Source organism: Aspergillus bombycis, assembly GCF_001792695.1.
Source record: "Aspergillus bombycis strain NRRL26010 chromosome Unknown contig00094, whole genome shotgun sequence".
Taxonomy (NCBI): Eukaryota; Fungi; Ascomycota; class Eurotiomycetes; order Eurotiales; family Aspergillaceae; genus Aspergillus; species Aspergillus bombycis.
In genome coordinates this window covers 68,650-95,115 of record NW_019170096.1, presented here as the reverse complement: position 1 = coordinate 95,115, position 26,466 = coordinate 68,650, and the positions used below count along the sequence as shown (strand labels likewise).

The 26,466-nt window shown below is 48.8% G+C and overlaps 7 protein-coding genes across 7 annotated transcripts; 5 read left to right on the top strand and 2 right to left on the bottom strand.

Moving 5' to 3' along the window:
- Nucleotides 1-296: 296 nt before the first annotated feature.
- On the top strand, nucleotides 297-3,202 carry hmt1 (putative vacuolar ABC heavy metal transporter (Hmt1); the record flags this gene model as incomplete). The annotated part of the gene is made up of 3 exons (XM_022536484.1): nucleotides 297-653; nucleotides 711-1,828; nucleotides 1,888-3,202. The coding sequence occupies 3 exons, from the start codon at nucleotides 297-299 to the stop codon at nucleotides 3,200-3,202; spliced, it is 2,790 nt and encodes a 929-aa protein (XP_022385893.1).
- A 666-nt stretch (nucleotides 3,203-3,868) lies between these two features.
- On the bottom strand, nucleotides 3,869-4,547 carry ABOM_009355 (nucleobindin SSP120; the record flags this gene model as incomplete). Its single annotated transcript, XM_022536483.1, has 2 exons — nucleotides 3,869-4,353; nucleotides 4,421-4,547. The coding sequence occupies 2 exons, from the start codon at nucleotides 4,545-4,547 to the stop codon at nucleotides 3,869-3,871; spliced, it is 612 nt and encodes a 203-aa protein (XP_022385892.1).
- A 360-nt stretch (nucleotides 4,548-4,907) lies between these two features.
- Nucleotides 4,908-7,106, top strand: ABOM_009354 (uncharacterized protein; the record flags this gene model as incomplete). The annotated part of the gene is made up of 1 exon (XM_022536482.1): nucleotides 4,908-7,106. One exon carries the CDS (start codon nucleotides 4,908-4,910, stop codon nucleotides 7,104-7,106), a length of 2,199 nt encoding a protein of 732 aa, XP_022385914.1.
- Nucleotides 7,107-7,665: 559 nt separating this feature from the next.
- Nucleotides 7,666-10,094, bottom strand: ABOM_009353 (DEAH-box ATP-dependent RNA helicase PRP43; the record flags this gene model as incomplete). Its single annotated transcript, XM_022536481.1, has 3 exons — nucleotides 7,666-7,794; nucleotides 7,847-9,713; nucleotides 9,787-10,094. The coding sequence occupies 3 exons, from the start codon at nucleotides 10,092-10,094 to the stop codon at nucleotides 7,666-7,668; spliced, it is 2,304 nt and encodes a 767-aa protein (XP_022385921.1).
- Nucleotides 10,095-10,694: 600 nt separating this feature from the next.
- On the top strand, nucleotides 10,695-13,516 carry ABOM_009352 (protein arginine N-methyltransferase; the record flags this gene model as incomplete). Its single annotated transcript, XM_022536480.1, has 4 exons — nucleotides 10,695-10,811; nucleotides 10,870-11,497; nucleotides 11,601-13,150; nucleotides 13,226-13,516. The coding sequence occupies 4 exons, from the start codon at nucleotides 10,695-10,697 to the stop codon at nucleotides 13,514-13,516; spliced, it is 2,586 nt and encodes an 861-aa protein (XP_022385891.1).
- Nucleotides 13,517-15,375: 1,859 nt separating this feature from the next.
- Nucleotides 15,376-18,040, top strand: ABOM_009351 (UNC45-central domain-containing protein; the record flags this gene model as incomplete). Its single annotated transcript, XM_022536479.1, has 2 exons — nucleotides 15,376-15,456; nucleotides 15,626-18,040. The coding sequence occupies 2 exons, from the start codon at nucleotides 15,376-15,378 to the stop codon at nucleotides 18,038-18,040; spliced, it is 2,496 nt and encodes an 831-aa protein (XP_022385890.1).
- A 4,092-nt stretch (nucleotides 18,041-22,132) lies between these two features.
- ABOM_009350 (glycerophosphocholine phosphodiesterase) lies at nucleotides 22,133-25,882 on the top strand (the record flags this gene model as incomplete). Its single annotated transcript, XM_022536478.1, has 4 exons — nucleotides 22,133-22,268; nucleotides 22,335-25,151; nucleotides 25,209-25,609; nucleotides 25,664-25,882. The coding sequence occupies 4 exons, from the start codon at nucleotides 22,133-22,135 to the stop codon at nucleotides 25,880-25,882; spliced, it is 3,573 nt and encodes a 1,190-aa protein (XP_022385889.1).
- Between the last annotated feature and the right edge of the window lie 584 nt (nucleotides 25,883-26,466).

Below are 26,466 nucleotides of genomic sequence, written 5' to 3'. Positions count from 1 at the left end.
TCTTGCTCACCTGCCTCAAGACCTCGAAAAGAAGAATATAAACAAAAGAGCAAGACGAGTGAAATATCGTCCCACGTGTCTGCCGATCCCTTTCAGCAATACTACAAACCCGGCCCTTCGATTTACTGATTCGGGCCTGCTGTTCATTACTCAGTCGTTTCCGAGTCGAGTCCAACTTCATCAATTCCTTGCTGCACTCGGGCTTTACGGGAAGGTGCGATTGTTGTGTCATGGAAATATCCTATGGTGGTTTGATCTGAGCTTTGTTTTGGACCCTTGCTGGAGGACTGTTCAAGATGGACTCTCACCACACAACCCGCCAATTGTTGGAGTACCTTCGTACTGGCTATCCAATACTCCTCCTCCTGGTCTTTATATCGGCCTTCGTTGCCAATTCTGTCCTTGCCGCCAAAAATGCTAATAATTCTCCTACCGCGGCGCAGACTGGTCCAGGCGGGAGACCACTCCCCAAACGGTCAAGAAGTACGATGGCAGTCATGAAAAACCCCCAGAAATTCTCTCAGAATACAAGATCTTTGTTCAGGTGGTTATCTGTGGGTATACTTTTGACCATTCTTGGGGATGCAGCTGTCAATGTGACACATGTTATAGTCTCTAGATCGGAGCAATGGTGGTGTGGACAGTCCGTTGTGGTAAGTGCCGTGAAACAATTGGGGAATATAATCAGTGCAGCATTTAATGCTTTATAGATCTACGTTGTGGGTTCGTTCTTTGTCTACTCGATTATCCTCGTCTCTTTATTAGATACAGATCCGTCTCCGACATTTGCGCAGTTTGTCCCTTGGCTGGTAGCAGTGCCCGTTGAGTTGGCTATATTGGGAATCTCTTCCTCGATCAACGCTGGCAACCATCATGAGCCAGTTGTAGGAGATCCGACTGGGGGTCGTTTGCAGAAAGGCGTGACTTCGTGGGAAATCACAGAGCTTACCTGTAACTGCGTTAGAGTGCTGATCCTTAGTACATTGGTCGCACTTTACGTGTTCAGCTCCATTAGGATGCATTCAAGCTCCAGAAAAGTACCAAGAGCATATGCCAATGGCGCTTCTGAAACCACAGGGTTATTGGACCCTTCTCATGCAGAGAATGGGAACGCTTATGGCTCAACTCCAGCTAACCAGCAGCCTACTAAACCTGCTGATGCATGGGTTCGACCAACTACTGTCCCATCTACTAGCTGGTGGGAGTATCTTAGCGGATATTCGTTATTTTTTCCGTATCTCTGGCCGTCGAAGTCCCGTCGACTGCAGATCGTGGTGGTTATATGCTTCATCCTGATTGTTTTGCAACGCGTTGTCAATGTCCTGGTGCCTCTTCAAGTTGGAGTTATCACCCGCAAATTGACCAAAACGGGCGATGGCTTTAATGTACCGTGGTTTGATATCTGCCTGTATATTTTATTCCGGTGGTTGCAGGGTAACCAGGGCCTGATCGGTTCATTGCGTTCCAGTCTTTGGATTCCTGTGAGCCAATATTCTTACATGGAGCTTTCGACTGCGGCTTTCGAGCATGTGCACAGTCTTAGCCTTGATTTCCACCTGGGTAAGAAGACCGGCGAAGTATTGTCTGCGCTGAGCAAAGGTAGCTCTATCAATACCTTCCTCGAACAAGTCACTTTTCAGGTCGTGCCCATGTTAGTCGATCTTTGTGTGGCCATTGTCTACTTCCTCATTGCGCTTGATGCTTACTACGCTTTGGTCGTCACCATTGTCACTTTCTGTTACCTTTATGTCACTGTCCGCATGGCACAATGGAGAGCTGAGATCCGGCGGCAAATGGTCAATGCCTCAAGACAAGAAGATGCAGTCAAGTAAGTTTCGTGGTGTTTATGTTCCGTTACATTGGATTTGCTAACCCGGTAACCTTTAGGAATGACTCCATGGTATCTTATGAAACAGTAAAGTACTTTAATGCCGAAGACTACGAGTTTGACAGGTACCGAGAAGCAGTATCGGATTTCCAACGGGCTGAATATCATGTTCTGTTCTCTTTGAATCTGATGAATACCTCTCAGAATACGGTTTTTATGCTTGGACTACTAATTGCCTGTTTTATTGCTGCATATCAGGTCTCACTGGGACAACGAGACGTTGGTGAGTTCGTGTCGCTTCTCACTTATATGGCGCAACTCCAGGGCCCTCTGAACTTTTTCGGCACCTTCTACCGATCCATCCAATCGGCATTGATCAACTCGGAGCGGTTGCTAGAGCTTTTCAGAGAACAACCAACGGTTATCGATATGCCTAGTGCTACTCCCCTACCAGTCTGCAAAGGTGATATTGCCTTTGAGAACGTCAAATTTTCATATGATAGCCGCAAGCCTGCCCTGAACGGCCTTACTTTCCGCTGCGAGCCGGGAACGACAACAGCCTTGGTTGGTGAATCTGGTGGTGGCAAATCCACCGTTTTCCGTTTACTCTTCCGTTTCTATAATTCCGAATGGGGCCGTATTTTAGTCGACGGGCACGATGTGAAAAACACCACCATTGATTCTCTCCGGAAGCACATTGGCGTTGTGCCGCAGGATACTGTCCTCTTCAACGAGACATTGATGTACAACCTGAAATATGCGAACCAGAATGCGACAGACGAAGACGTCTACGAGGCTTGCAAAGCTGCCAGTATACACGACAAGATCATGTCCTTCCCTGATAAATATAACACCAAGGTCGGTGAACGTGGTCTACGACTCAGTGGAGGAGAGAAACAACGAGTAGCTATTGCTCGTACTATCTTGAAAAACCCGCGCATCATTCTTTTGGATGAAGCTACAGCCGCGTTGGACACAGAGACCGAGGAGCATATCCAGGGAGCTTTGTCCACTCTTTCCCGTGGTCGTACCATGCTTGTAATCGCTCATCGACTAAGCACCATCACGACTGCAGATCGCATCTTAGTCTTACATGAGGGCAAGGTCGCGGAGAGTGGTACCCACGATCAACTACTAGCCATGAAAGGCCGCTACGCAAGTATGTGGCGCAAGCAAATACGAGCGCAGAGGGCAGCGGCGGAGGCCCAAGTACTCCAAGATCGTGCCCAGCGCTTGCGCAGTGCATCAGCCTCAGGTGCTGTTGGAGATGATAGCTCTAGCCAGTCGGACGAGGACCGAAATGGTAACCCCCATGCCTCTGCGGTCCGACAGACACAGGGCCATCACTGGCCCGCTCATGAGCAGAAAAAATAGAGCAGAACCGGAACAAGTCAGCGTGGGGAGTTATCCCAGGCGTTGTTTCAGTCACATATAAACAGCTTATACTTAGAGTGTCCGAGGGATGATATACCAAGTCTAGTGTTGCTTTTGTCCTTTTCCCCCTTTTCTTATCCCATTTATTTTCCCATTTCTTTTTTTTCTTTTTGGGAAGATGCACTTACAGGGATACACTTTTCTTTTTCTTTTCTCCTCGTTGTTCCAGCCTCGCATTACTTCTCGTGTTCCATTCAATTAAGTCGGTAAAATTGGCGTTCTAAGTGACTTACGACTTGTATGACGCGCTGTCCTTGTCAATTCATACAAAACTTGCTGAAGAGGCAGCAGGTTAGGGTTGGATCCGTGAATACATTTTCTGGACCAATTACACTTTGAAAATAATGCATGATACTAGTCCATAGCAAACATAATATGAACCATCAAATCTTCCACTTTACTTTCGACGATCACTTGGACGCAAGCGGGCTGCTGGGCGCGGTAATACCATCGCTATGAGACATAAGCGGGTTGCCCGCGTCTAGTAGAGGGAGAAAGCAGGACAGAGACGGTAAGCTACTCGGAAGCGCCTGCAATGGTAGGTGGTAGGCAGACATTTCGAACATTATATGTACAGAATGGCATAAAATATTACATATACACGTTCTAAACATGTTTGAGGAACTTCTGTGGTATGTTCTTTTCCACGATCTGCATCCTCTCAAGCTGCTCAAGCCGATAAGCAGCGTCATCTTCCTCGTCATGCCTCCGGAAATGCTCAATATCCTCTGGGTGAGTGAGGTCTTCCTCCTTGGCATCATCTCCATGATATTTCTCAAAATGGTGAATCTCATATTCATATTCGATGTCGCCATGGTGACCAGGTCCAAATCCGAAATCAGGCAGACGCTTGCCCTCGGAAATTAGACGCATCCAGTTATCTCGAGTAACGAATCCAGTGTTCCCAGGGTCAAATAGCCCAAATACTTCCCGGACAGCCTGTTGCTTGCGCTCTTCACTCACACCTGCATTTGACTCATCGTCGAGACCATAAGTCTTCCGTACTTCATCGGCTGTCCATGCCCCTGAGTTATCATAGTCGTGGAAAGTAAAGAAGGATGCAGGATCAAAGGAATCAATGTGGTGCTCCTCTGTCATGTACGGATATTAGAAAGGTTCTCCAAACTTCCTCAGGAGCAATTGGACTCAGTAACGCACCTTGCATGTGCCGAGTAGCCCAGTCCGAAGAAGGGTTCTGCTCATTCGAGTGAGACCCATGGGCGTTCGCGAAACTGCCGCTCAGGGCAAGCAGAACGGTAGCAAGAGACACGGAGCGGCCGAGCATTTTAAACTGACACAACCTCGAAATTGCGTAGTGAGGGAAACTATCAAAATTGATTTAGTATGCAAGCAGTAACGAGTAATTTAAACCCTGTTGATGTGGCCTTTTCTTTGAGTGCTAACACCTGGATTCCAGTTCGGAGAACGAACTGGCCGTTCAGTTGATAGACTGTTTGCAGTGTTTGCATCCGCTTCGCCGAAACTTACGACTTTTTGTCCGACGGCACATGGACCACTTTTTTGTTTCTGCGGTACACACTCCCTTATCCCGACAGACGCAATTGAGCCCCTAAGGGCAAGCTGCCGACCTTCGAGTATCGCCATTCTTATCATTGGAATCGACCTTACAGGAAATGTTGCGGTAATGCAAAGCCTTTGGTCCCGGGCCGCCTCGGCGCGCTCGAGTTGTCATTGCGTTTCTTGTCTAAGCACAGCGACTCCCGGACTAACGTCAAGGGCGGCATCAGCAGCCAGTAAAAGACGGTTACGAATTGGAAACTCGGTCACAGCTCTATACACAAGTATCTTTGCGGCGGCAGCTTTAGCTGATGCCCAAGCCAAAGATCAACGACGCCATGAATGGCAGGAGAAGATCGCAGCTGTGAAGGAAGAAGTCAACGAATTAGTGGACGAGGAACAACGCCTTCTGGCAACTATTTTAGCACGACGGAAGCGGAGGTCATTATTCAATGGTGTATTGACAAGCCGACAATACAGCACCTTTGCCAGATCATCACCAGGGGAAATCCGAAATACGACAAGGAGTATATCGACACCTTCACTCGCCGCCGGCGTCCGCCCGCAAGATAATTATGAGACTCGACTTGAGGACGGGATTGAAACTATTCTCGATAAGGTAGATGAATATGACAGGAAAGTCCTTGAGGATCTGGTCGCGGATAGTGATGACCCGGTGTCGAACGAATCAAACGAGGAGTATGGCTTCACTCTTGGAGATGACACGTTTCCCGAGTGGCTATCATACGACATAGTCCGCCAAAAGGCTATACGGAAGCTTGCAGTGAAACAGTTGGCCATACGACTTTTGCTACGTCCGGTGATTGCGCACTCTTACATGGGACTTCGGATGAACTATATTTCCGATAGTTTGGTGCCCAAGTTGAATGTAGCGGAGCTCCTACATGAATTGAATCAAATCCGACTTCGGTTACAGGAGTTGAAGACAAAGAGAGAGGTGAATATTGATGATTTGGCACAGGATCTCCGTGTCCGCAACATCAAGGAGATGGTTGGAGAGAATATAAAACTCGACCAACAGGTTCGCCGCGACACAGATCTCTACCTCGAAGGAGCTATGTCTCTTCAAGAGCTTCTTTTGAGGTTGTCCAGCAACCTGCTGCAAGCTACTGATCCCGACCGACCGTATGCCCTGGGAGTCATGCTTTACACGTTCACCAAATGTCATCAAAATGACCTAGGTGATCTGGTCTTAAAGACAGTATTGCCGAACAAGTTTCCATTAAGCTCCGCTTTTATTCTCTCAACAATAACCTTTTACCGCAAATCCAAAAATCTCAAAGCATTCGACTTGTTTCTGGAAATGCTGTGTGGTGATAGCTACCCGGTAGACATGTCCACCATGGGATATTTTAAGCGGACAGTGGTCCATGGCGTCGAGATCTCAATTCCTCCCAGCAATATGACCAATTCGATTATGTACTCTGCACTAATCATAGCTTGCTTGCGCTTCAATCAACCCGACCGAGCCAATGCCTATCAGCATGCCGCAAGAGCGGCAGGGTACATGGACGATTTTTCAACTCTTTTCGCCTATCTGAAATTTTACGGTATTCGCCGTGATTGGAAGAAAGGGGTGGAAACTATCAAAAGATCTTTGGCTTTCATGGCATCATCTACAGAACACAAGTCATACTCTCTCGAGAGGTTGGTAGTATTGATGGTACATCTGTGTGATACGTGCGGCAGATACGATGTCTCCGAAGCCATTATCGTAGCCGCGGTCGAAAATGGATTTGACTGGAGGTCTGCACAGAAACAAACAGACATCACCTTCTCATTTGATCCCCACTTCCGCCGATGGCACGTAGCTGCGGATTCGTCAACTATAGGAGCAATCAAGGACCAGCCGCTGTGGGAGAGATCTTATGCCTTCGTAAACACGGTCGGAGAACAGCTGAACGACCTTACCCTGCCCGAGGAGGAAGACTCTGCGAGGAAATGGCATAAGCTGGTGGGGACATACTCCCAGGAAGTTCTATCAGCTGTGCTCGCTGGCCGCGTCGCCGAGTATAAGAAACCCGAAGAGGACGGGCAGCAAAACCTGCTGAAAACCATCGACGTGGAGAACAACAGATTCTACAATGCTGAAACTACAGCAAAGGCTCACCAAAAAGAGATCCTCGCTCTGAAGGACCAGGTTACGCAGCTGAAACGAATGGTTTTTGACTTGACAAAACAATCCGCACTCGGCCATTCCCAGCCCAGTCCCCAGGATCTTGGACAATTAAAGGACAAGCTTCGTCATACGAACTCACGCGTGCTCGAGCCAAGCGCGGCAAACATTCGTTACGTTGGAAACTAAACTAACTCTCTACGAGTGATATCCTCCCAATGTCCACCTGGCGCACTGTGTTCATAGAGGGATCGGGTTGGAAACTGTGTACATCATAGGTGTTTATTGAAGGGCGTACGTTTGGTCTCTATTCTCATATCCTCTGCTATATATGTTGATACCTCCAAGGTTTGTACATTATTACGACGAAAACTAGAATTTTTCATCTTCGGACTTGTTTGGTCTGGACCTCTTTTATAGCCTCTTACCTTACGCAGGTAGACTGTATGAATTATGGCTTCTATTAAGGTTTTTTGTGCCCGAAGAATTCATTCATTCTTTTAATCTCATAAAAATGTCGGCAATTGTCCTTTCTATACTATTAAGGACATTGTGGGTAGTCTCAAGTCTAACTGCATCCCATCGGAATAGAAAGTGGGTCAAGCTTCGCATCAGAGCCACGTAACTCAATGTCCTGGTGATTCAGAGACGGAGAGGATGCATCTCTTTAGGGCAACGCCCCAGTAACAAAAGATAGCATAGGATGTTAAAATGATAACAAATCTATAAACAAAAAATGGACAGTGATTTAACGCCTCCGACTGGAATCGCCACGCATTTTCTCTTTACGAGATAGCCTTTCTGCGGCACGGAGCAATGCGGAGCGAATTTCGCCCTTGGGGAAGGTCGTGATATCATAATAGGTAGGTGCGATATCCTGCAAAGACCATTAGCTAAAGATGTATTGTGGTGGGGAGAAGTGAGCTTACAATGAGCCACTCAGGCTTGACTGCTGTGACAGTTCTGATGTAGTTCTTGGTCGTGAGCACGAATTCATTGTACACAACCCAATCAGCGTCATAGCTTAGAACAGTCGACGGGTGCAAGAGGACGTTCTGATTGTCCTTAATAGTCGTGTATTTGCTCTTGCCTTGGGATTCCTTCTTCGCAACCTGCATGAAGAATCCGGCACAGAGAGCGCGTCGGATGTTTTCATAGTACTTCTTGTCCTCAAATGGCGTTGAAACCATTTCCAGCTCCTCGCGCTCCATGATCCGCAGGAGCTGCATGCGCACATTATCTGCCGACTGGAGGGATCGTAGGGAAAGGAAATGGTCATGGCACCACTGCTTGGGGTTCTCTTGCGCATCCTGGCCCTTGAAAGCATGGTAGACGTTAAGGAGAGTAAGATGGTCACCGTCGGGGTGGGAAAAGAGGTTTTTCATCTCATCCGCCCGCTTTCGTTGAGATGCAGGTCTCACGAACACCTGAGGAACTGAAAGCAAGGCTGTGATAGACAGGATTTCATTTGAACAATAGAACTCGGGCGAGCTGATCAGCATAACCGCAACCGCAGGATCAAGAGGAAACTCCGAGGCAAGACGCCCAAGTTGGGTTAGGTTGCCATCGTCATCAAGACAAGCTAAATAATTAAGCTCTTCAAGAGCTCTCATAAGCGTTTCCGGAGCCGGGGGGTCCATCAAGTCGAAGTGAACAAGGTCATCAATTCCAAGCTTCTTCAGTTCTAACACAGTTGATGAAAGGTTGGACCGCAAAATTTCCGGATACGTCTGGTCAATCAGTTCCTTCTTAAAAGCACCCTCGGTGTAAAGACGGAAGCACTTTCCAGGACGAGTACGACCTGCACGACCGGCTCTTTGCTGTGCAGAGGCTTTGGAGATGGGCGATACTAGGAGGGACTCGACACGGATGCGAGGGTTGTAAATTTTCTGCTTCGAGAAGCCAGGATCCACGACGTAAACGATACCATCGATTGTGAGCGAGGTTTCGGCAATGTTGGTGGAAACAATGACCTTTCTACCGGCACGACCTCCAGGACGACGCGGTGGTGGAGCCGGGTCGAAGATGCGTTGTTGCATATGCGGAGGAAGACTACCGTACAGAGTGTAGACTTTCAAGGGGCCAGCGTCGACTTCTCTCACCATCTCATCTGCCTCTAGTGAAATTTTGCGCGCAGCATCCTCAATCTCTTCTTCACCAGTCAAGAACAGAAGTATATCACCATCATCCTCTGTAGCATGGATTTGCAAGACAGTGCGAATGGCGGCCTCCACATAGTCCTGCTCAGGCTCAGGAGTATAGAAAATCTCGACTGGGTGAGTACGACCGGGAACTGCAAGAAGAGGAGCATCGTTGAAGTAGCGCTGGAACTTTTGGGCATCCAGGGTGGCAGACATGATAATGATCTTCAAATCTGGTCGACGTTCTACGACTTCTTTGAGAAGACCCATGAGAACATCAGTGGCCATGGTTCTTTCGTGGGCCTCGTCCAGAATAATAGTGCTGTAACGGTTAAGGTTATGATCGTGCATGGCTTCTCTCAACAGCATACCATCCGTCATGTACTTAAGACATGTCTTGGGGCTCGTCATATCTTCGAAACGGATGCTGTAACCAACTTCCTCTCCAAGTTTGACATCCAACTCAGCAGCCACACGCTGCGCTACTGACATAGCAGCCACACGTCGAGGCTGGGTACAGGCGACCATCTTGCGCTGGCTTTGTGGCTGATCATCGAACAGGACGAACTGAGGAATCTGGGTGGTTTTACCGGAACCAGTCTCACCGACAAAGACTAGGATCTGGGACTTCTGGTAGAGTTGAAGGAACTCATCTCTTTGCACATGAATATTAGAGGCTGCGCTCTTGTATATAATCGCGATCAACGGAAGAGAATGTTTGTACTTACCTCTGCGCATGAACAGGAAGATCGCGCCGAGTTTTTAAAATCGAGAAATATTTGCTGGAGTATGGCTGGCCGCTGAAAGGGTTGATGTCTCCATCTTCGATCTTCTGTGCCTGAGCGGCAGTCGACTGATGTCTCTTCACTTTGGCAAATGGCGAATCCTTATCTTCAACCCATTCGTTGCCGTTCGACGAAGTGTCCGCATACATATGAGCCAGGTACGGATTGTCCTTGGGATCCGTGCCAGTTTTATCCATCTTTTGACGCTTAGCACGCGAACCTTCTTCGGAGTCAGAGCGGTGATCAACCATGGCGTGTGAGGGGTAAAAGAAGGACGGGGGGTCAGAAGCTGTTCGTGCAGTTGAGTCTCAAGTACTCGGCTCCGCAAGACAACTTTATTGACGGATTGAAAAAAAAGTATTCCTGATAAGGCAAGTCGGCCGCACATCGCCACAGCTGCTCCGTCTCCATTGTTATGCTCACCGCCTTTGTATTCTGCCGCCACTTTGACCCCACGAACAGGCAAGGGACTGAATGATGGGATGGATTGGATCGCGACTCAGGGTTAAGACAGGGTAGGGTCGATTTCTTTAAACTTTCGGTGAGGGGCGAATGACACTCACTAGTCCGGGTATTACTATTGTCTCTTCTTTTCTCCTCAGGATCCTTCCGGAATGGTTTTCAGAACTCATCTTGGACCCATGTTCAATTGGCCTGTTATGCGGGACTAATCCTCCACACAGATACCGTGTCAAGAATAATCTCTCTCCAAAATTTATAATTGATTTCAATCTCTCGTATCTTACGCAGAAACGGATTCGACGCCTTGAGCATACTGTGACATATTATTTTATGCAATTTAAAGAGGAATTTTAATTGTGACCTTGGAAAAGCTCTTTCTGTTTACTAACATGGAAGGCTTCAGCAACCCAGAGGATATGGGTCCTGGCTTCTGCATTGGACAACATGAGAGCAAACGCACAGTGCCGATTACGACCCAGGTCGTGCAGGCAGCTCATGAAAGCAATGTATGGATAGCAGAATTCTGATCCCCCGTTCTGCGTGCTAACATCTACTCTCGTTCAGTATGATATGCTTACCGCCCCTATAACCACATCTCATTTCCATTCCCGGGTCCTTAGTCTGCTCTCTTCACACTTGTCCAATATACAGGCAGCTTCTCCTGATGTTCATGGAACTATGGCCACAACGCAAAATACCCGACCCCTGGTCATTCCGCCGTTGGCACCTTCGGATACCCATTTGACTCCTAACGAAGCAATGACCCAGGTTGTGGGCGTGACAAGCTCATGGATCGATCTCTGTTCTCCGGATCCATTGATTGCAGATATATCCCGCCAGGTCCTCATGTTAGAGGTCGCTTATGCAGCCTTTTGTGGTATCGGATACCTTCTGATCCCGGGCCCTAAACTTCACCACAAGGGAATGCACTCAGAAGGCGTAGTTTATTACGCAAGAGCGATACAGGATGCCATCAGTGTTGGCCCTTATATCCAATTCAATATCTGGCTGGGAGCAGTTGATAGCCCGGATCTCGAGGTCGACGAGATGGGCGACCTAGCTCCCCTTGCCCGGGAAGAATTCCTTGTAAACTTGGAAGAAGGACAATTGCCGAAAGAGGACCCATATGGAACTTGGGAGGCTTGGGACACTATCAGGAGAACCTGTAAATATCACTCAAGGCTTTTCGTAGGTAAGAATACATCGCCCGCCATTCCACAGGCTACCCTTGGGGTTCCGTCCCTATCAGTTGGGATATAGACTCTGCGTGTTTGTTGCTAAATCAGTTTCGCTAGCGCTCTCATTACAGAAGCACCTCCCTTCAATGTCTGTCCAATCTCGATGGCACTCAGAGCCGGTTCGCCTGCTTGCATTCAATGCCGACTCTTTCATCAAAAACCAAAAGGGTTACCCCGTTTTATCCAAAGCCCATCAATCTTTGATCGCTCGTTTTATGCGTCTTAGAAGCCCACCATGGATTCTTCTGTGCGATGTTGGCACTCTTCCCGGTGTGGACGCTGACAATTCTCATGCCACCAACCTCGAGGGCGCTGAATACCCGAGTCTCGCACAAGCAGCAGTTTCCAACAAGAAACATTATGACCCCACACCCCATCTTTCATACATTAGAAATCTCCAGCAGCGGCAGCCAGCTCGAACTGCTATCGAGAGGTTCGGCGTAGGCTATCAGGACTATCTGCAGGCACCGCTGCAGCCACTGACAGTCAACTTGGAAAGTATCACATATGAGGTCTTTGAGAAAGACCCCATTAAGTATGAATGGTATGAGCGCGCTATTGCAAAAGCCTTGAAGGACTGGGCAGAGCAGAAAAAGCCCACCTCGAACCCAGATGGCCGAGTTGTTGTCGCTGTGGTAGGCGCCGGTAGAGGACCGCTAGTTACCCGAGCACTTAAAGCGAGCGCTGAAACAGGCGTTGAGATTGACATGTGGGCTGTGGAAAAGAACCCTAATGCCTTCGTTCTCCTCCAACGCCACAATGCTACTATTTGGGGAGGAAAAGTCACCCTTGTTCAGTCGGACATGAGAAGTTGGAAAGGACCTCGAGTTGAGAAGAAGCTCTCGAGCCCACAAACCTCAGCACCGGTGGGCCAGTCTCTCGGGATAGATGATGCAATGCTTCACGATGCGGAGACCGACCCCAATAACAAAACACAAGCTTCCGATGCGGCATCCCGTAGCCCCGCTCCCGAGCTTATGCCTACTACAGTTGATATCGTGGTTTCCGAGCTACTTGGTTCGTTCGGCGACAATGAGCTTTCCCCTGAATGTCTAGACGGCATCACTCATCTAATCAATCCGGTTCATGGCATATCTATTCCTGAATCATATACGGCCCACTTCACGCCTATTTCAGCTCCGAAGCTTCATGCTGATGTTATGCATCAAACAATTTCCAACCCTGCAGCTCCAGAAACTCCGTACGTGGTGATGCTGCACGCTGTCGACTTTCTCTCTACGAGCCAGCCTACCATGCCGGGTAATACCACTGGCGGCAGCAGCTACCACAGCAACGTGCGGTCCTCCATATCGACACTACCTGGAAGCGAAACTCCGGCTCCATTTGTACAGACTGCATGGTCCTTCTCCCACCCTAATAGGCATATCCCTTCACAGTCTCCTTCCACATCGACAATTTCCAATGCACACAATGTGCGCCGGACGCGCTTGGCTTTTCCTACGCAGAACCGTGGAGTATGCCACGGTTTAGCTGGTTACTTTGAGACCGTCTTGTACCGGGATGTTGAACTTTCGACCAATCCCGTTACCATGGACAGCAAGAGTGCCAATATGATCAGCTGGTTTCCAATCTACTTCCCCCTCAAGGTAAGCAATTGCATTTCCCTTCATTAGTCACCGCTTCCGAAGTAGAGGGACCGGGGAACGCTAATGATAATCTAGACTCCTCTTAATGTTCCCGATAATGGTGAGGTGGTCGTAACGATGTATAGGCAAACGGATGACCGGAAAGTCTGGTACGAGTGGATGGTCGAAGTCTTCGCCCTTGAGGGCCACATGGAACCCCCGGCTCCAGAGTTCATCGCTCCTGTTATGAGCGGTGCCCGAGGCGGTTCTCCTAGCGCCGACAGTAAGCCGCAACAGCGGAAAAGCAGCGGCCGTAGTGGGATGCGCCGTGTGAAGGTGGGGATGAGTGAACTGCACTCGAGCATCAAGGAGGGATGCCTGATGTGAAACAGGGGATTATGGTTATAGTACAATCAGACCGTGCGGATTCCATCATCAGTCATGTGCGGATGACGTCGTGTCGCAAACAGGTATATGGAGAAGAACAGCGATGTGCAGGAGATAGGGCAAGGACAGTTTTTTTTTTTTTTTTTTGTTTTTTTTGAGTAGTAGGATGTTTTGGGTATCAATACCTCCACCAACTGCGTTTCTTCATTGATCAAATATACTTTTGTATCCTAATCATGACTTGTTCTCAATGAAAATCACTGGACAACCCAACGGTCAAAGTTTTGGAGGGGGGGGGGAGCTGTGTATATCCGGACATGCATGCGTCCACCTCAACTTTCCCAAGCTATGATCAATGAGTACTCTTGGTGGTGATTGATACTAACTCAGCCTCCTGTGCTACCGATAGGCGCCAAAGAGTTGAGTCAGGTGAACCGAGCTTGGGCCAAACGGAAGGCAAACCGTGGGCAGGGCGCGCATGGATAAAGCGAACCCGACACGGAGTACACTGGATGCAGTTAGTTACACCTGCACCTACGGGACAGCTGTGCTTTGTACATCTCGCTCCAAGGAGAAAGGGGGAGGGGGTGCAGATCAAGGGTGTGGTTGAGCAGCAGGAAATCAATAGTGTGACGAAACATGCAAAAGAAGGGGTCTTGGAAGTCTTGGTATGCTGACGCCGTGGGATTGTTGAGTTATTGGCAACGTGGGTTGGTGGTCCGCTATGGTTGGTGACGTTGATCCGAGAAGGTTGTGGTTGTTATCGGTGCATGGGATGGATGTGGTTCTGATTAGATGTTTTGATTACCTGTAGAGTATTGCTTGGTTCTTCAAACAACGTCTTGGTTCGTCCTTCCAATCGATCCGATATCAGTTGATCTGGTAATTTTACCGAATCGGAGAGTCTTGATTGGGTATTTTGGATGCACTTGGAAGGCGGAAGGGGGGGGTCGCGTTTGAATTCGCACAGCGGACCACGCGGTAAGTTATATCGACTGTCTTTAAGTAGGTTTCGTTATATGTATCTTGAGAGGTCCGAGGACTGTTGAGACAACCCTTGTCTTGGTAGCGAAGAGGGGGGGAGCAGTAATGCTTCTAGAAAACTCGCCTTATCATAAGCCTCGGAGTTAGCAAGGCGTCCGGTGGAGGCCCGAAGGGGAGCGCCGAGCCCTCTTCAATGGGGTCTCGATCCTGCATGACCGTACCGTTACAGGATCATCGCAGTCGATGCATCACCGATACTCGGGATCTTACAGAGACACTTCAACAGTATACCGGTCATTACCCATACTCCGGCCAACCATTTGGCACTCCGATCACCTGTAAGACCGCGTACCAAACGGCCGGGGCCCATCATTCCTTCAGGTGTACTCCGGAGTATGATGCATCTTGCGAGGCAAAAAAGGGTTCCCATACTAAAAAACTAGTCTATCAATCATTCATACACTTACTCCACACAAGGAGGAAAAAGAAATTACACTCCCACACACTTTGCTCTCCTCCCTTCCACCTGTGAGATCTGATTATTTCTATTCTTGTCAACGAACGTCTGCACCCGCCTCGAATTTTCTTTTCTCCCTTACTCTATCTCCATGACTGCATGTGTGATTCGTCGCTCGACCATCGCTCTGAAGGTCGTGGGTTGACTTACTTAGTGCCTCTATCTACACAGTACGAACTGGACTTGATTACGTCTTGCTGTCTCCGCAATCATAAATTACCTTGACAGCTTCCGTTCTTCTTCTTCTTGTTCTTCTCCTTATTGCTGATCGCTTTTATTATTTCCTCCGTCTTACGCTCACCAAATACCGACTTTCTTTCCTTCGCGCTTTTACTCTCCCGCCACATTCTGACCTGAAATGGTTCACTCTACGGGCGAGGAACGCGCTGTACACCTCACACGGGAGGCGATTGAATTAGTAGACGCTGGTCATCGTGAAGTATGTGTTGTCCTTACCTCATCTCGTCATGTCACTTTCCTCGGCTTCTTTGGTTTTCTCTGGCTTTCTAAAGCTCTCCACGTTTCGCCCCTTGTCCCGCATGGTCAATACTTTGTGTGGAGTCTTATCGATAATCCGCTAACGTATATCTTTTTCAACCCGATCACAGGCTGCCTCGCGGAATCTCCGAGAAGCGCTCTCTTTAGCCCCGGACAATCCAGCTGTCAAAGAAGCTTTTATTAAAATCCAGGAAGAGGAGGCAACTGGTCACCACTTGCTCGATCTCTGCCGCCGTTACACTTCTCGCAAAGACGAAAGTGCTGGAAAGGATGCCGCCCTTTATCTGCGCACGGATGGGCTCAAACCTCCGGAGGAGGTCGCCCTAGAATGTGCCAAACTTTTGCTAGCACACAAGGCACATGCGTTATCTTCGTTGCAGGATGATATCATTTCAGGGTTGGTTCGGCAAAATGCCAGCGTTCGTCAGTTTTTCTCAGACAAGCTGCAGATTTCCGTGACCACGTTCTTTGATGAGATGTACGATAGAGGCGACGGCGCTGCGGTATGTCTCGATACCGTCGTCTTGGATCCTTCAGTATGGCCTTCCGAAGCTGATCGCTTGCATTGTGAGCGCGAGCTTTTCCTGCTGTTCATCGCCAAGCTCATGGAGTCAGGCCATGACTTGGACGGTCGCTCTCTGAAGGGAATCGCACGACTCCTTGCTGTCGATGCGTCTAAGTTGCAGGACCAAATTGATGATGAAGAATTGGATGTAATCGTGTCCTCTTTGGATCATCGGCTGCCCCTTGAGTGGAGGAGTCAAGCTACTTTAGCGACCATCAAGTATCTTGAAGCCTCCAAGGAAATCGGACAGAACCGATTCACCAAGCTCATCTCTGCCAAACTTACCAAGGCGCGCGTTGATGACCATATCATCGCGTTTTCGGCTACCGCCGCGGTTTTTCCTGTAATCCCCGAGATTGCGGCTACTCTGTTCTTATCGGAAGGATTCATGGCTTCCCTAGCTCCCGTATCTGCTAGAGATGCCAAGCGCCGGAGAGTGGAGGTTTCAGTGTTGGAACTACTGAACGCTGCTTGTATTAACAAGGCCTGTCGCGAAGCCATCGCCAAGAATTTCTCCGATTGGCTTTCTCACACCCTGACTAACGGCAGCGATGAGTCGTCCGAATTGGCAGCGGTGGTATTGGCTAAGATACGCGTTTCTGACAAGGAAGCAACGCGGTCTAATGGTCAGGTGCAGGGTGACGATGCGAGCGTTGCTGAGTTGGTCGGGCGGTTTAAGACCATTATGTCGAGTCGCAAGGGTGAGAATGTTCAAAACGTAATCGAGGGCTTAGCATACTCATCTGTGAAGCCGATTGTGAAGGAACAGCTTGCCAAAGACTCGACTTTTCTGCGGGACCTGATCAAGGTTTTGTATGAGAACTTGAGCGATTCGTCGGTTCTCTATGGTGGTCTAATGATAATCGTGAACATCACCCAGTTCCTTCCGAATTTGAGTGAAGAACAAAAGAAGATGTCACAACTCAAGTCGTATGCAGAGGCCTCTCCCGATGCCCGGGCGGGCCCAAATCCCCTTGAGAAGGATGAAAGCGTTATCGCTCGTTGCAATGCCGTCATTGAAGCTGGTATCATGCCGCTTTTTATTGAGTGCAGCAAAACAAGTCTCCCTTCCATCCAGGGCCTTATAAGCAAGATCATGCTTTCACTGTCCCGGAATCAGAAAACCAGAGGAACCCTAGCCCAGCAGGGCGGTGTCAAGCTATTGCTCAATATCGGCACCTCGAGACAGGGGAGCTCTGGTTCGATTGCAAACGAAGCTGTGCCTAATGCCTCCCACGCATTGGCCCGCATTCTTATCTCCGTGAATCCGTCACACGTTTTCCCTCCATCTGGATTTCCGCAGGTCACTTCGGCTATCCGACCCTTAACTGCGCTCCTGGTGGCCCCTGAGACTTCGGCGGATCAGCCACGCGATCTTTTGCCCATTTTTGAAAGCCTTCTTGCGCTCACGAATCTCGCTTCGCATCCGGATGAGAGTGCGCCGGATGCCATTGTCCGACAGGCATGGTCAGTGATCGAGGACCTGCTGCTTTCCAACAGTCCTTTGATCCAACGGGCTGCATGTGAGTTAGTGTGTAACCTGATGACTTGTGAGGCTGGGATAGTGAAATTTGCGGACGGCTCTAAACGGGCAGCGCAGCGCCTGCATATCTTGCTAGCCCTTACTGACGCGGATGATATCGCAACCCGAAGAGCCGCTGGAGGAGGTCTAGCTATGCTTACTGAATTTGATTCCGTCGTCGCTGCCGTCTTGGATAAGCCTCGTGGTGTATCGCTCTTGCTTCGTCTTTGCCAGGAAGATGATGAGGGGTTGTTGCACCGAGGGGTGGCATGCGTGCGGAACATGAGCTGCATCGCATCAGGTGATATTGGCCGGCGCGCCAAAGAAGCTCTGAAGCAGGGCGGTGCGGTTGATATACTGACCAATGTGCTGAAAACATCGAGGAATACCGCGGTCCTCCAAACAGGAGTTGAAGCATTGAAGCCTCTTGTTGAATGATGTTTTGGATCTATTCTTTTTTTTCATGCAATATGGGTTACCCATCTGTTCCTATTTCCTGCTTGTTAGCGATTGATTGTTTTATTCAGGCGTGGGCTAGGGATGAATTGCTATGGTGTTCTTGTTTTTTTCTGACATGCGTATCGGCGTTGCTTGTCCTTTGTAGTTTCTTCAAGCAGCTTCTTCCTATTTCCCATTCTGTTATCTTATGATTTTACCCGGGTTATGAGGGCTGGGCTCGGTGTCATTTTCAGTTTGGCCATCAGGGCATTTGCGCTTTACCGGGCCACTCATAGACCCAGGAGGACTGTTTGTGATGTATTTTCAGTGGGTTATCTAGAACGTTATATGATACAGTTTCGATATTGAGTTCTCAAGTAGAGATTCTTTGCCCCTACTCACTTGCCCTACCGCTATCCACAGCGGTCATCCGAAGAACCCCAAACACTATAACACACCCTGAACCCACAATTGCAACCCTCTCCCCACCCCCGCCTCCCCGTAATAAACATTCTCAGGGCGTTGCCCACTTCCAAACGGGCGCCAGCCTACCCCTCAACAAATCCTCCGACTCAGCCCCAAACACTGTGCTAACAAAGATGCACTACGCGTAGTACCACCTCTCAACCGAGAAATAACACAATCAACAGCCCTCCCCCTCCGATTCCCCTTTCCCTCAACCAGAGAGGCAAACTAACAATACAGAGCAATAGAATCACAGACGTCCTCTACAGGCGGAGGAAAAAGTCCCTACCTCTTCGAATCCGCGAATATAATAGAATCGTGTTGGGTGGGCCCTTGTTAAGTTGGCAACGGACGAGTCGTGCTTCCAGTCGTGGAGGGCCGTGGGGAGGAGCTGGGCATCTTTACAGGTGGTGCTGAAAAGGAGGGTGTGGGGTGGTTTATAGAGTCTATTGTTTGATTCCGGGGGTTTCGTTAGGATTGGTTTTACTTGGGGTTTGGTTGGGTGGGATAGACTGGGTGCTCTAGAGGACGCACATGTACTACGTGGGTTTATTCGGGTGGGCAGGGTAGTGGTGGTGAGGTTTCGATCTTATTTGTAAGAGGTTTTGGTGGGTTTTTCTTTTCTTTTTTTTTGGTCCTTGGGGGTTGTTTAGGTATGTTGGGGTTTGGTACAATGTTGGGTTTGGGTGAGGGTGGATTGATAGAAGTTGATTCACTTATGCATAGTGCTTATGTGTGTACATACATCCCTGTTTTATCTAGGATCTTGGTTCTGTTCTACTATTTATCTTGTGGTTCTTATTCCTAGTATTATATACATTTAGCGAGACATTGTTTATATCAGAGACTCGGACGCCTCAACATATACACGAGACAGACATCTAATGCATCCAAATGCTAGAATCCAGCAAACAATCCCTCCAAAAAAAAAAGAAGGATTATAAGCTCCAATAACCGAGCCCCTCATCTCAATCACGGCTGACGCTGCAAACCGACGTCAGAGTCGGTGAGCGGGGATGGCCATGGGCGATGATGTGCTCCTATTGATCTTACTCATGCATTACTGAGTTAAACGCAACCCCCCACGTACTTTTGTAACGTACCGTACTTTGTGTGCATGGGTGAAACAGGTTTCAGGCTATGGTAGTTGTGTACCATGTGCCGAGATAGAGTACTGTGTAAAAGCAAGGAATTATGATTGTCACCAGGTAGCGGTGAAGTGGGGAAGGAGAAGTTAGTACGTAGTTAATACTAGGAGCGTGTCGATTATGGCGCCGACCGGTGGTTATTTGGGAGATAAAGCCCAGCATGATCAGCTGAATGGAACGTTGGGAGGAAGAATGATCGCGGTCAGTCTAGAACAAGGAAGCTACGCAGGAGGTGCATTAGGAGAAGAACGATTGACGATGGTGGGCAAATAGTTCGACTCTTATAGAGTAGAGGTGGGGCCAATCAGAGCGGCCCCATTGCATCGGTTTACTGGTCATACCGACATCTCGTACGGAATACCTTAAATGCCCATCGTCGGTGGGGTTGGCTTCTGGAAATAAAGGAAAGAATGCCGGTGATCAAAACGGAAATTCAATTGGCATCGTGACAAGTGACGCATCGATCTGGTGGCTGTTTGTTCATGTGAGGTGGGGAATGATACTACTAGTACTTCTAGAGGGAGTGTATTGACACAACAGCAATTCATGTCAGACTAGGAAGTGATTGATTGGACTGAAGGTGCTCAAAGCCAATCTCACCCATAGCTTATTGCTATTAGTACCTCTGGATACTACTTCCGATAAAGTCCACTTATTGTGTTTGCCCTACTTGGATTTGTGGATCGAGGTGTATTCCGTGAATCCGTACAACATCATCATCATCAAAGTGGGCGGCACTTGACGACAACAAGACCAAGGGGACCAAACTCCTTTTCTCCGCTCCCACAAAAACAAAGCAAAGGGGGAGAAGCAGTCATCAAGAAGAACCCTATTTTCGAAGAATGTTCCATAACTCTCTTCTTTCCCCGGAGTGTCTTTGATCCCTTGCTGACTCCTCCATACCTCTTGGTTGTGTTTAAGGGGTAAGGAAGGGCATGTGACATGCAGGGAAACGCACGAGAAGGGGCAGAGGATTTCGAAATGGAAATGGAACACGACGGTGTCCCCACCCTTCTTAACTCATTATTTTGTTCTGAGGATCAAGGCACCGAGCTGGTGATGGGGAATGAAAGAGATTGACCAACTGAGTTCCACCGGCGGTATGCAACGCGAACTCTGATTTGGCCTGTGGAAAGCTCGGATCAAAGTCTCGACCACCTTGGGCAAATGGGATGTTGTCTTGATGCCTCTCGTCTTCTCCGAAGCTCCACGGCCCCTCTCCGGGGGTATGGATCATGGAGGGAAGCATTTATTGTTTAATTCATTATGATACGGAATAAGCCCTGGCGGCCGTGGGAGACTATATATAGAGGTGGCGATCCGGAATCGAAGGATCTTGACAATTTCTTCACAAACCCACATATAAGTAATTGGTCCTGACACATTACTTGATTGTGCCCTTTGCGACCGTGGTGGTTTTTTTATATATATCTCAATTACGTTGCATTCACCTACGACTTGTCTACTACTAGTACTTAGTAGTAGATACGGGGGCTGAGGGCAAGCGTTGATTAACCCTACCGTCATCCTCCCGCATTCTATCCATCTGTAAGGTACAGTTTTTCTTGCTGGTCCCGAGATCACATCCCCCGGAACAAACAGCGTGGCGCGAGCAAATCAGAGATCGCCCGCCTTGCACGCCGAGCATTAATTCGCGGAGCTCCATTTATTCTTTGATCCTGAACAGTCAAGTTCAACGTTCCGCCTCCCGGAACGTGTGCTCTGTTTGGCGCATCTCACTCGTTATTGCCCCCTGTTGCCACTTTTGCTCTGGCGTTCCCTGGTTCCCTGACTCCGGTTTCTCAAGGTATTGGCCTCTGTTTCCGTTTCCTCCATGTGCACTGTCATTGAGCCTCTCTGAGATCCACTTGGTGGATGTCTATACCTTGACCTCCAAGTAATAAAAGTCAAAATCCTTTTCTTTCCCTCTTTCCTCCCTGTTTTCTTTTTTTTCTCTGTTTTTGGATTTCTTTTTTATTCACCGTATCCAAATTCCCCTTACTGGGCATTGTCTCCATAACGGCGTCTCACCGCAATTTTTCCTGACTGGTTGAGCTTTTCACGTGCTGACTCCGCCCACGCTATAGTAGTTGTCAATATCTTTGCGCGTACTGCCACCTACACTTTTTCAACATCCCTTTTCAATCGATATAACCGTGAGAGTCTTTTCCACCTTGGCACAGAGACGAACGCCTTGCGCAATGGCTTCTTTGTAAACTGACACATGGCGCTGCCGCATTCGAAGTTTCAAGTGTCCTTTTCCTTTGTCCTTCTCGAATCCGTCTCTAGCTCTTGGTCTATTCCGCCACTTGTCTATATTTTCTTCTTCTCAAGTTGGTGATTGGGGGAATTTGTGTAAAAAACCCCAGGGATCTTCTCAAGCATCCGAGACATTTGTTATCGAGAGGAGCTTACAGCCTGCTCATTTTTCCTTGATACAGATTATACCTTATTGTGATTGTCAGAAGACGAGAACGCAATGAAGTTTGGACGCAATCTTCCACGGAACGTCGTTCCTGAGTGGAGTTCCTCCTACATCAAGTACAAGGCGTTGAAGAAGCTCATCAAGTCGGCGGCAGAAGATGTGAAGGCTGGCCATGAGGCAGATCTTGCCGGTGAGCCGTTTCTATGATTGCCACGTATCTAGACCGCGAAGCGGTCTTCCTGACCGGATACCCTAGGATTCTTTTACTCCCTCGATCGAAATCTCGAGGATGTCGACTACTTCTATAATAAGAAGTACTCGGATTTTGCTCGCCGCCTCAAGTTGCTAGAGGACCGGTATGGTCAATCTTTGGATGCTGGCCACCGTCTTGACTCGGAGGAGGTTGAGGACCTTTTGGCCGCCTTGCTTGAGCTGCGTGGCCAGCTGCGGAAATTACAGTGGTATGGCGAAGTCAATCGTCGTGGGTTCATCAAGATCACCAAGAAACTTGATAAGAAAGTAGGCGTCCATGCGCAGCGGACTTATCTAGAAACGAAGGTCGACCCATCTCCATTCGCCTCGAATGCGCGGGTCACTGAGTCATTGAAGCAAATCAATGACTGGCTTTCGGTACTTGGTGAGCAGAAGGTCTCAGATGATGCCAGTTCCACTCGCTCTTCCCTCTCACTGAAGAGGGGTCCAGCTCGCCCGCACTTAAACTTACCCTCGAGTTTGCTTGCTGCTGTCGACGAAGCGTTGCGCAAAGATGACACACACGTCCTCCTGGAATTACTGGAGGACCTTAGAACTTCTACGGACAACCTTGGAGGAAACATTTTCCCCAAAGTCCTCGAGAGCCTCTTGCAGCGGTCTATTTACTACCGCTCGAAATTCTGCATTTCCGTCCTGCTCGACCGAATGGATAGCCTTGACGATGAAGATGACATCAACAAGCGTAACTGCATTCACAGATTAGTGATTTCAATCGGTCGGGCTCAATCCACGACTGACTCAGAGGAGTCTGCCTCAATGGTCCTCGACTTCCCCCTTGAAACTTCCAATTATATTACGCCCGCTGCCCTGCCAACATTGCAGCCTCCTCGGAATGTAGTGAAGGAGTCGGATCACCCTCAGCATTTGGATAGATCAGATCCATCGGTATCGCTTCTACACCACCTGCTAGACGAGCTCCGGCCTAGGCAACGACCTGCTCTGCTTTCCAAGGATATCTCGGGTCGTACCCCACTGCACTATGCTGCTCAGTACGGGTTCAGAGTTGTTTGTGAAGTCATCATCGAGCACCTGCAGGCCTGGGATATATTTGATGTTTCGGGGGGTATCGATGGGCCGCACTGGCAGGATAATGATGGTTGGGCCCCTCTGCATCTGAGTGTGGTTGGTGGTCACCCATTAACTACACGCGCCCTTCTAGACGCCGAGAACTGGCAGGATGCCAGTCCGGATAAGTCGACCACCCGGAAACAGGTCTCCAAATCAAGCGCAGTACTTGCGATGGCCACAAAAGCAAACTTTGTTGATATCGTCAAGCTTCTGGTGGATGCAGGGGTTAATATTAACTATCAGGACGAGCAAGGCGAAACCGCGTTACATGTCGCAGCCCGGTTTGGACATCATATGTGCGCCAAGATTTTGTTACAGGGCAGCAGTGACCAGAAGGCGGATACAGAATTGGCTGAGCATACGTACTCTTGGACACCACTGTTCATTGCGAGTGTTGATGGATCGTTGAGCGTTGTAAACCTACTGATTGAAGCTGGTGCCGACCTTGAAAAAGCCGACTCCTCTGGGTGGACTGCGAAGGAACATGCGGCGTTGAGAGGTCACCTTGACATCGCTCGACGTCTTGCCGAACTTACACCTGAGCCTGATGTCGCGGAAGCTGAGCCTGTGATACCGATTCCTGTAGCTTCCTCGTCTCCTCCAGCCCCATCCTCTTTGATTGAGCGAAGATCTAATACCAGCACGCCCTCGGGGAGTTCTAGTACGCGGGATGTCGAACCTGTTAAATCTTTTGGACACAGGTATCTTACCGACGAGGCCATGATCTTGGTGAGCCTGGGTACCATGGATATGCACAGGCCCGTGGAAGCAGTTAACCTTGATCGTATCCCAATGGAGAACGCTCATTCTACCCAGCTTGATACTGCATTGTCCATCGTTGTTTCTGCTAACGGGGCTCATGGAGAACCCGAGATCATCGATCTGCCTGTGCAAGACAATATCTCGACGGAGCCAATCGTTTTCCATACTGCCGATGCGACGAAGGTTAGGCTTCTATTCGACCTCGTCCCGACCTATGCTGGTTCGAAAGACCAGGTGGTTGGGCGTGGTGTGGCGTTGCTCTCTAGCATTAAGCAAAGCGTGGGCTCCAATCGCATCAACCTGAAGGGTGACTCGACTGTCCCTATTGTGGCTGCAAACACCCTGGAAGTCATCGGCACGGTCACATTCAACTTCCTCATAGTCACGCCTTTCAAGCACCCGAACATGTCCATCACCGGTGACCGGACCTACTGGAAGAGTATGAGCTCGACCATGGTTATTGGACACCGTGGCTTGGGCAAGAATATGGCCAGCCGTAATTCGTTGCAGCTTGGTGAAAATACGGTGCAATCGTTCATTGCAGCCGCGAACCTTGGCGCATCATATGTTGAATTCGATGTACAGCTGACCAAGGATCATGTTCCAGTTATTTATCATGATTTCCTCGTCAGTGAAACGGGAATTGATGCGCCAGTTCATACTCTCACGTTGGAACAATTCCTTCAATTGGGTGACAGTGGATCGTCTCGTCGATCTGGCTCCCCATCCCAGGCGCTTGATGCTTTTGGAAAGGATGGAAACACTTCTACTCTTCGTCAACGCTCAATGTCTGTCGGCGGTTCTGAATACGACCCCGCGGAATTAAACGAGAAGATCAAGCACACTCGCGATTTCAAGAAGAAAGGCTTCAAAGGCAATACCCGAGGCAATCACATCCAAGCACCCTTCGCCACATTGGAAGAGCTTTTTAAGAAACTTCCTAAATCTGTTGGATTCAATATTGAACTGAGTGAGTTATCTAGCCCTCCCTAGAACAGCTACGAGACGATCTGACTGAGATCGCCAGAATACCCCATGCTCTATGAGAGTGAGGAAGAGGAGATGGATACCTACGCAGTGGAACTAAACTCCTTTGTGGACACGGTTCTTACCCAGGCGTACGAATTAGGTCAAGGTCGTAATATGATCTTCTCTAGTTTCAACCCTGACATTTGTTTGTTGCTTTCCTTCAAACAACCCTCTATCCCTGTGCTCTTCTTGACAGATTCTGGAGCCTCCCCTGTTGGTGATATCCGCGCGAGCAGTTTGCAGGAGGGAGTTCGGTTTGCGTCCAGGTGGAACCTGCTCGGTGTTGTCTCGCAGGCCGAGCCACTGGTGCTCTGTCCTCGACTGGTTCGAGTCGTGAAAGAGTCAGGTCTGGTTTGCGTCTCTTATGGAACTCTGAACAATGATCCTGCGAATGTCAAGGTCAGTGTGCCCCAGCATTAGCCTATATGTTAGGCTTGACTAATACTTTTACAGCGCCAAGTGTCCGAAGGTATTGACGCGGTCATTGTCGACTCTGTTCTCGCTATCCGAAAAGGTCTTACGGAGCATCAGAGCAATTCAATCACTCCTCAACGCAGCCCACTCGTCCAACCTACCCCAGTTGCTCTGAAAGATACTCTTCAAATACCTATTCTCAACCAAGCGGAGCAGAAAGACGATCACCTTCACTTAAAGCCGGACGCTGTCATTTGAGCGCCTGCCATTGCATAGGCAATTCAACATGCCATCAAGCCGAAGGCATGGTTTTTAGACCATTTATGCAATTTAATGAGATATAGATGTTTAGTGTCGATTCTGCAATACGTGCTTGAGCCATACTTGTTCACTCTTGGGTATCTTTACGGGAAGGATTACTCAACATGATATATTTTAGAAAATATGCTCCCTTCTAAACACCGATCTTCAACAAAAAGACTGGATAATAACCTACTTTGGAATACACTGCTTTGGATAACTAGCGGCAGTTGATCAAAAATTCACCTGCCGCTGCTACTAGCCATAGACATGCCATTTCTCTTACGTACCAGGTGCTGAGGACCAAATCCCATCACAAGAATTCCAGCTGTAGCGTTGTTAGATTCAGTATTCGATAGTTATACTACAGTATATTGACCTAAACATCTCCAGCCCAAGGTCACGTGCACGACACTCATTGGCAAGTTGACCTAAGATAGTAGAGAGCTAAAGCTTTGATAACGCTACCGCCTCCCAAACCAAATATTCCTCTCCCCGTGTTGACCAACGGAGAACAACTACCCAACTTCTCCCGGCGTCAA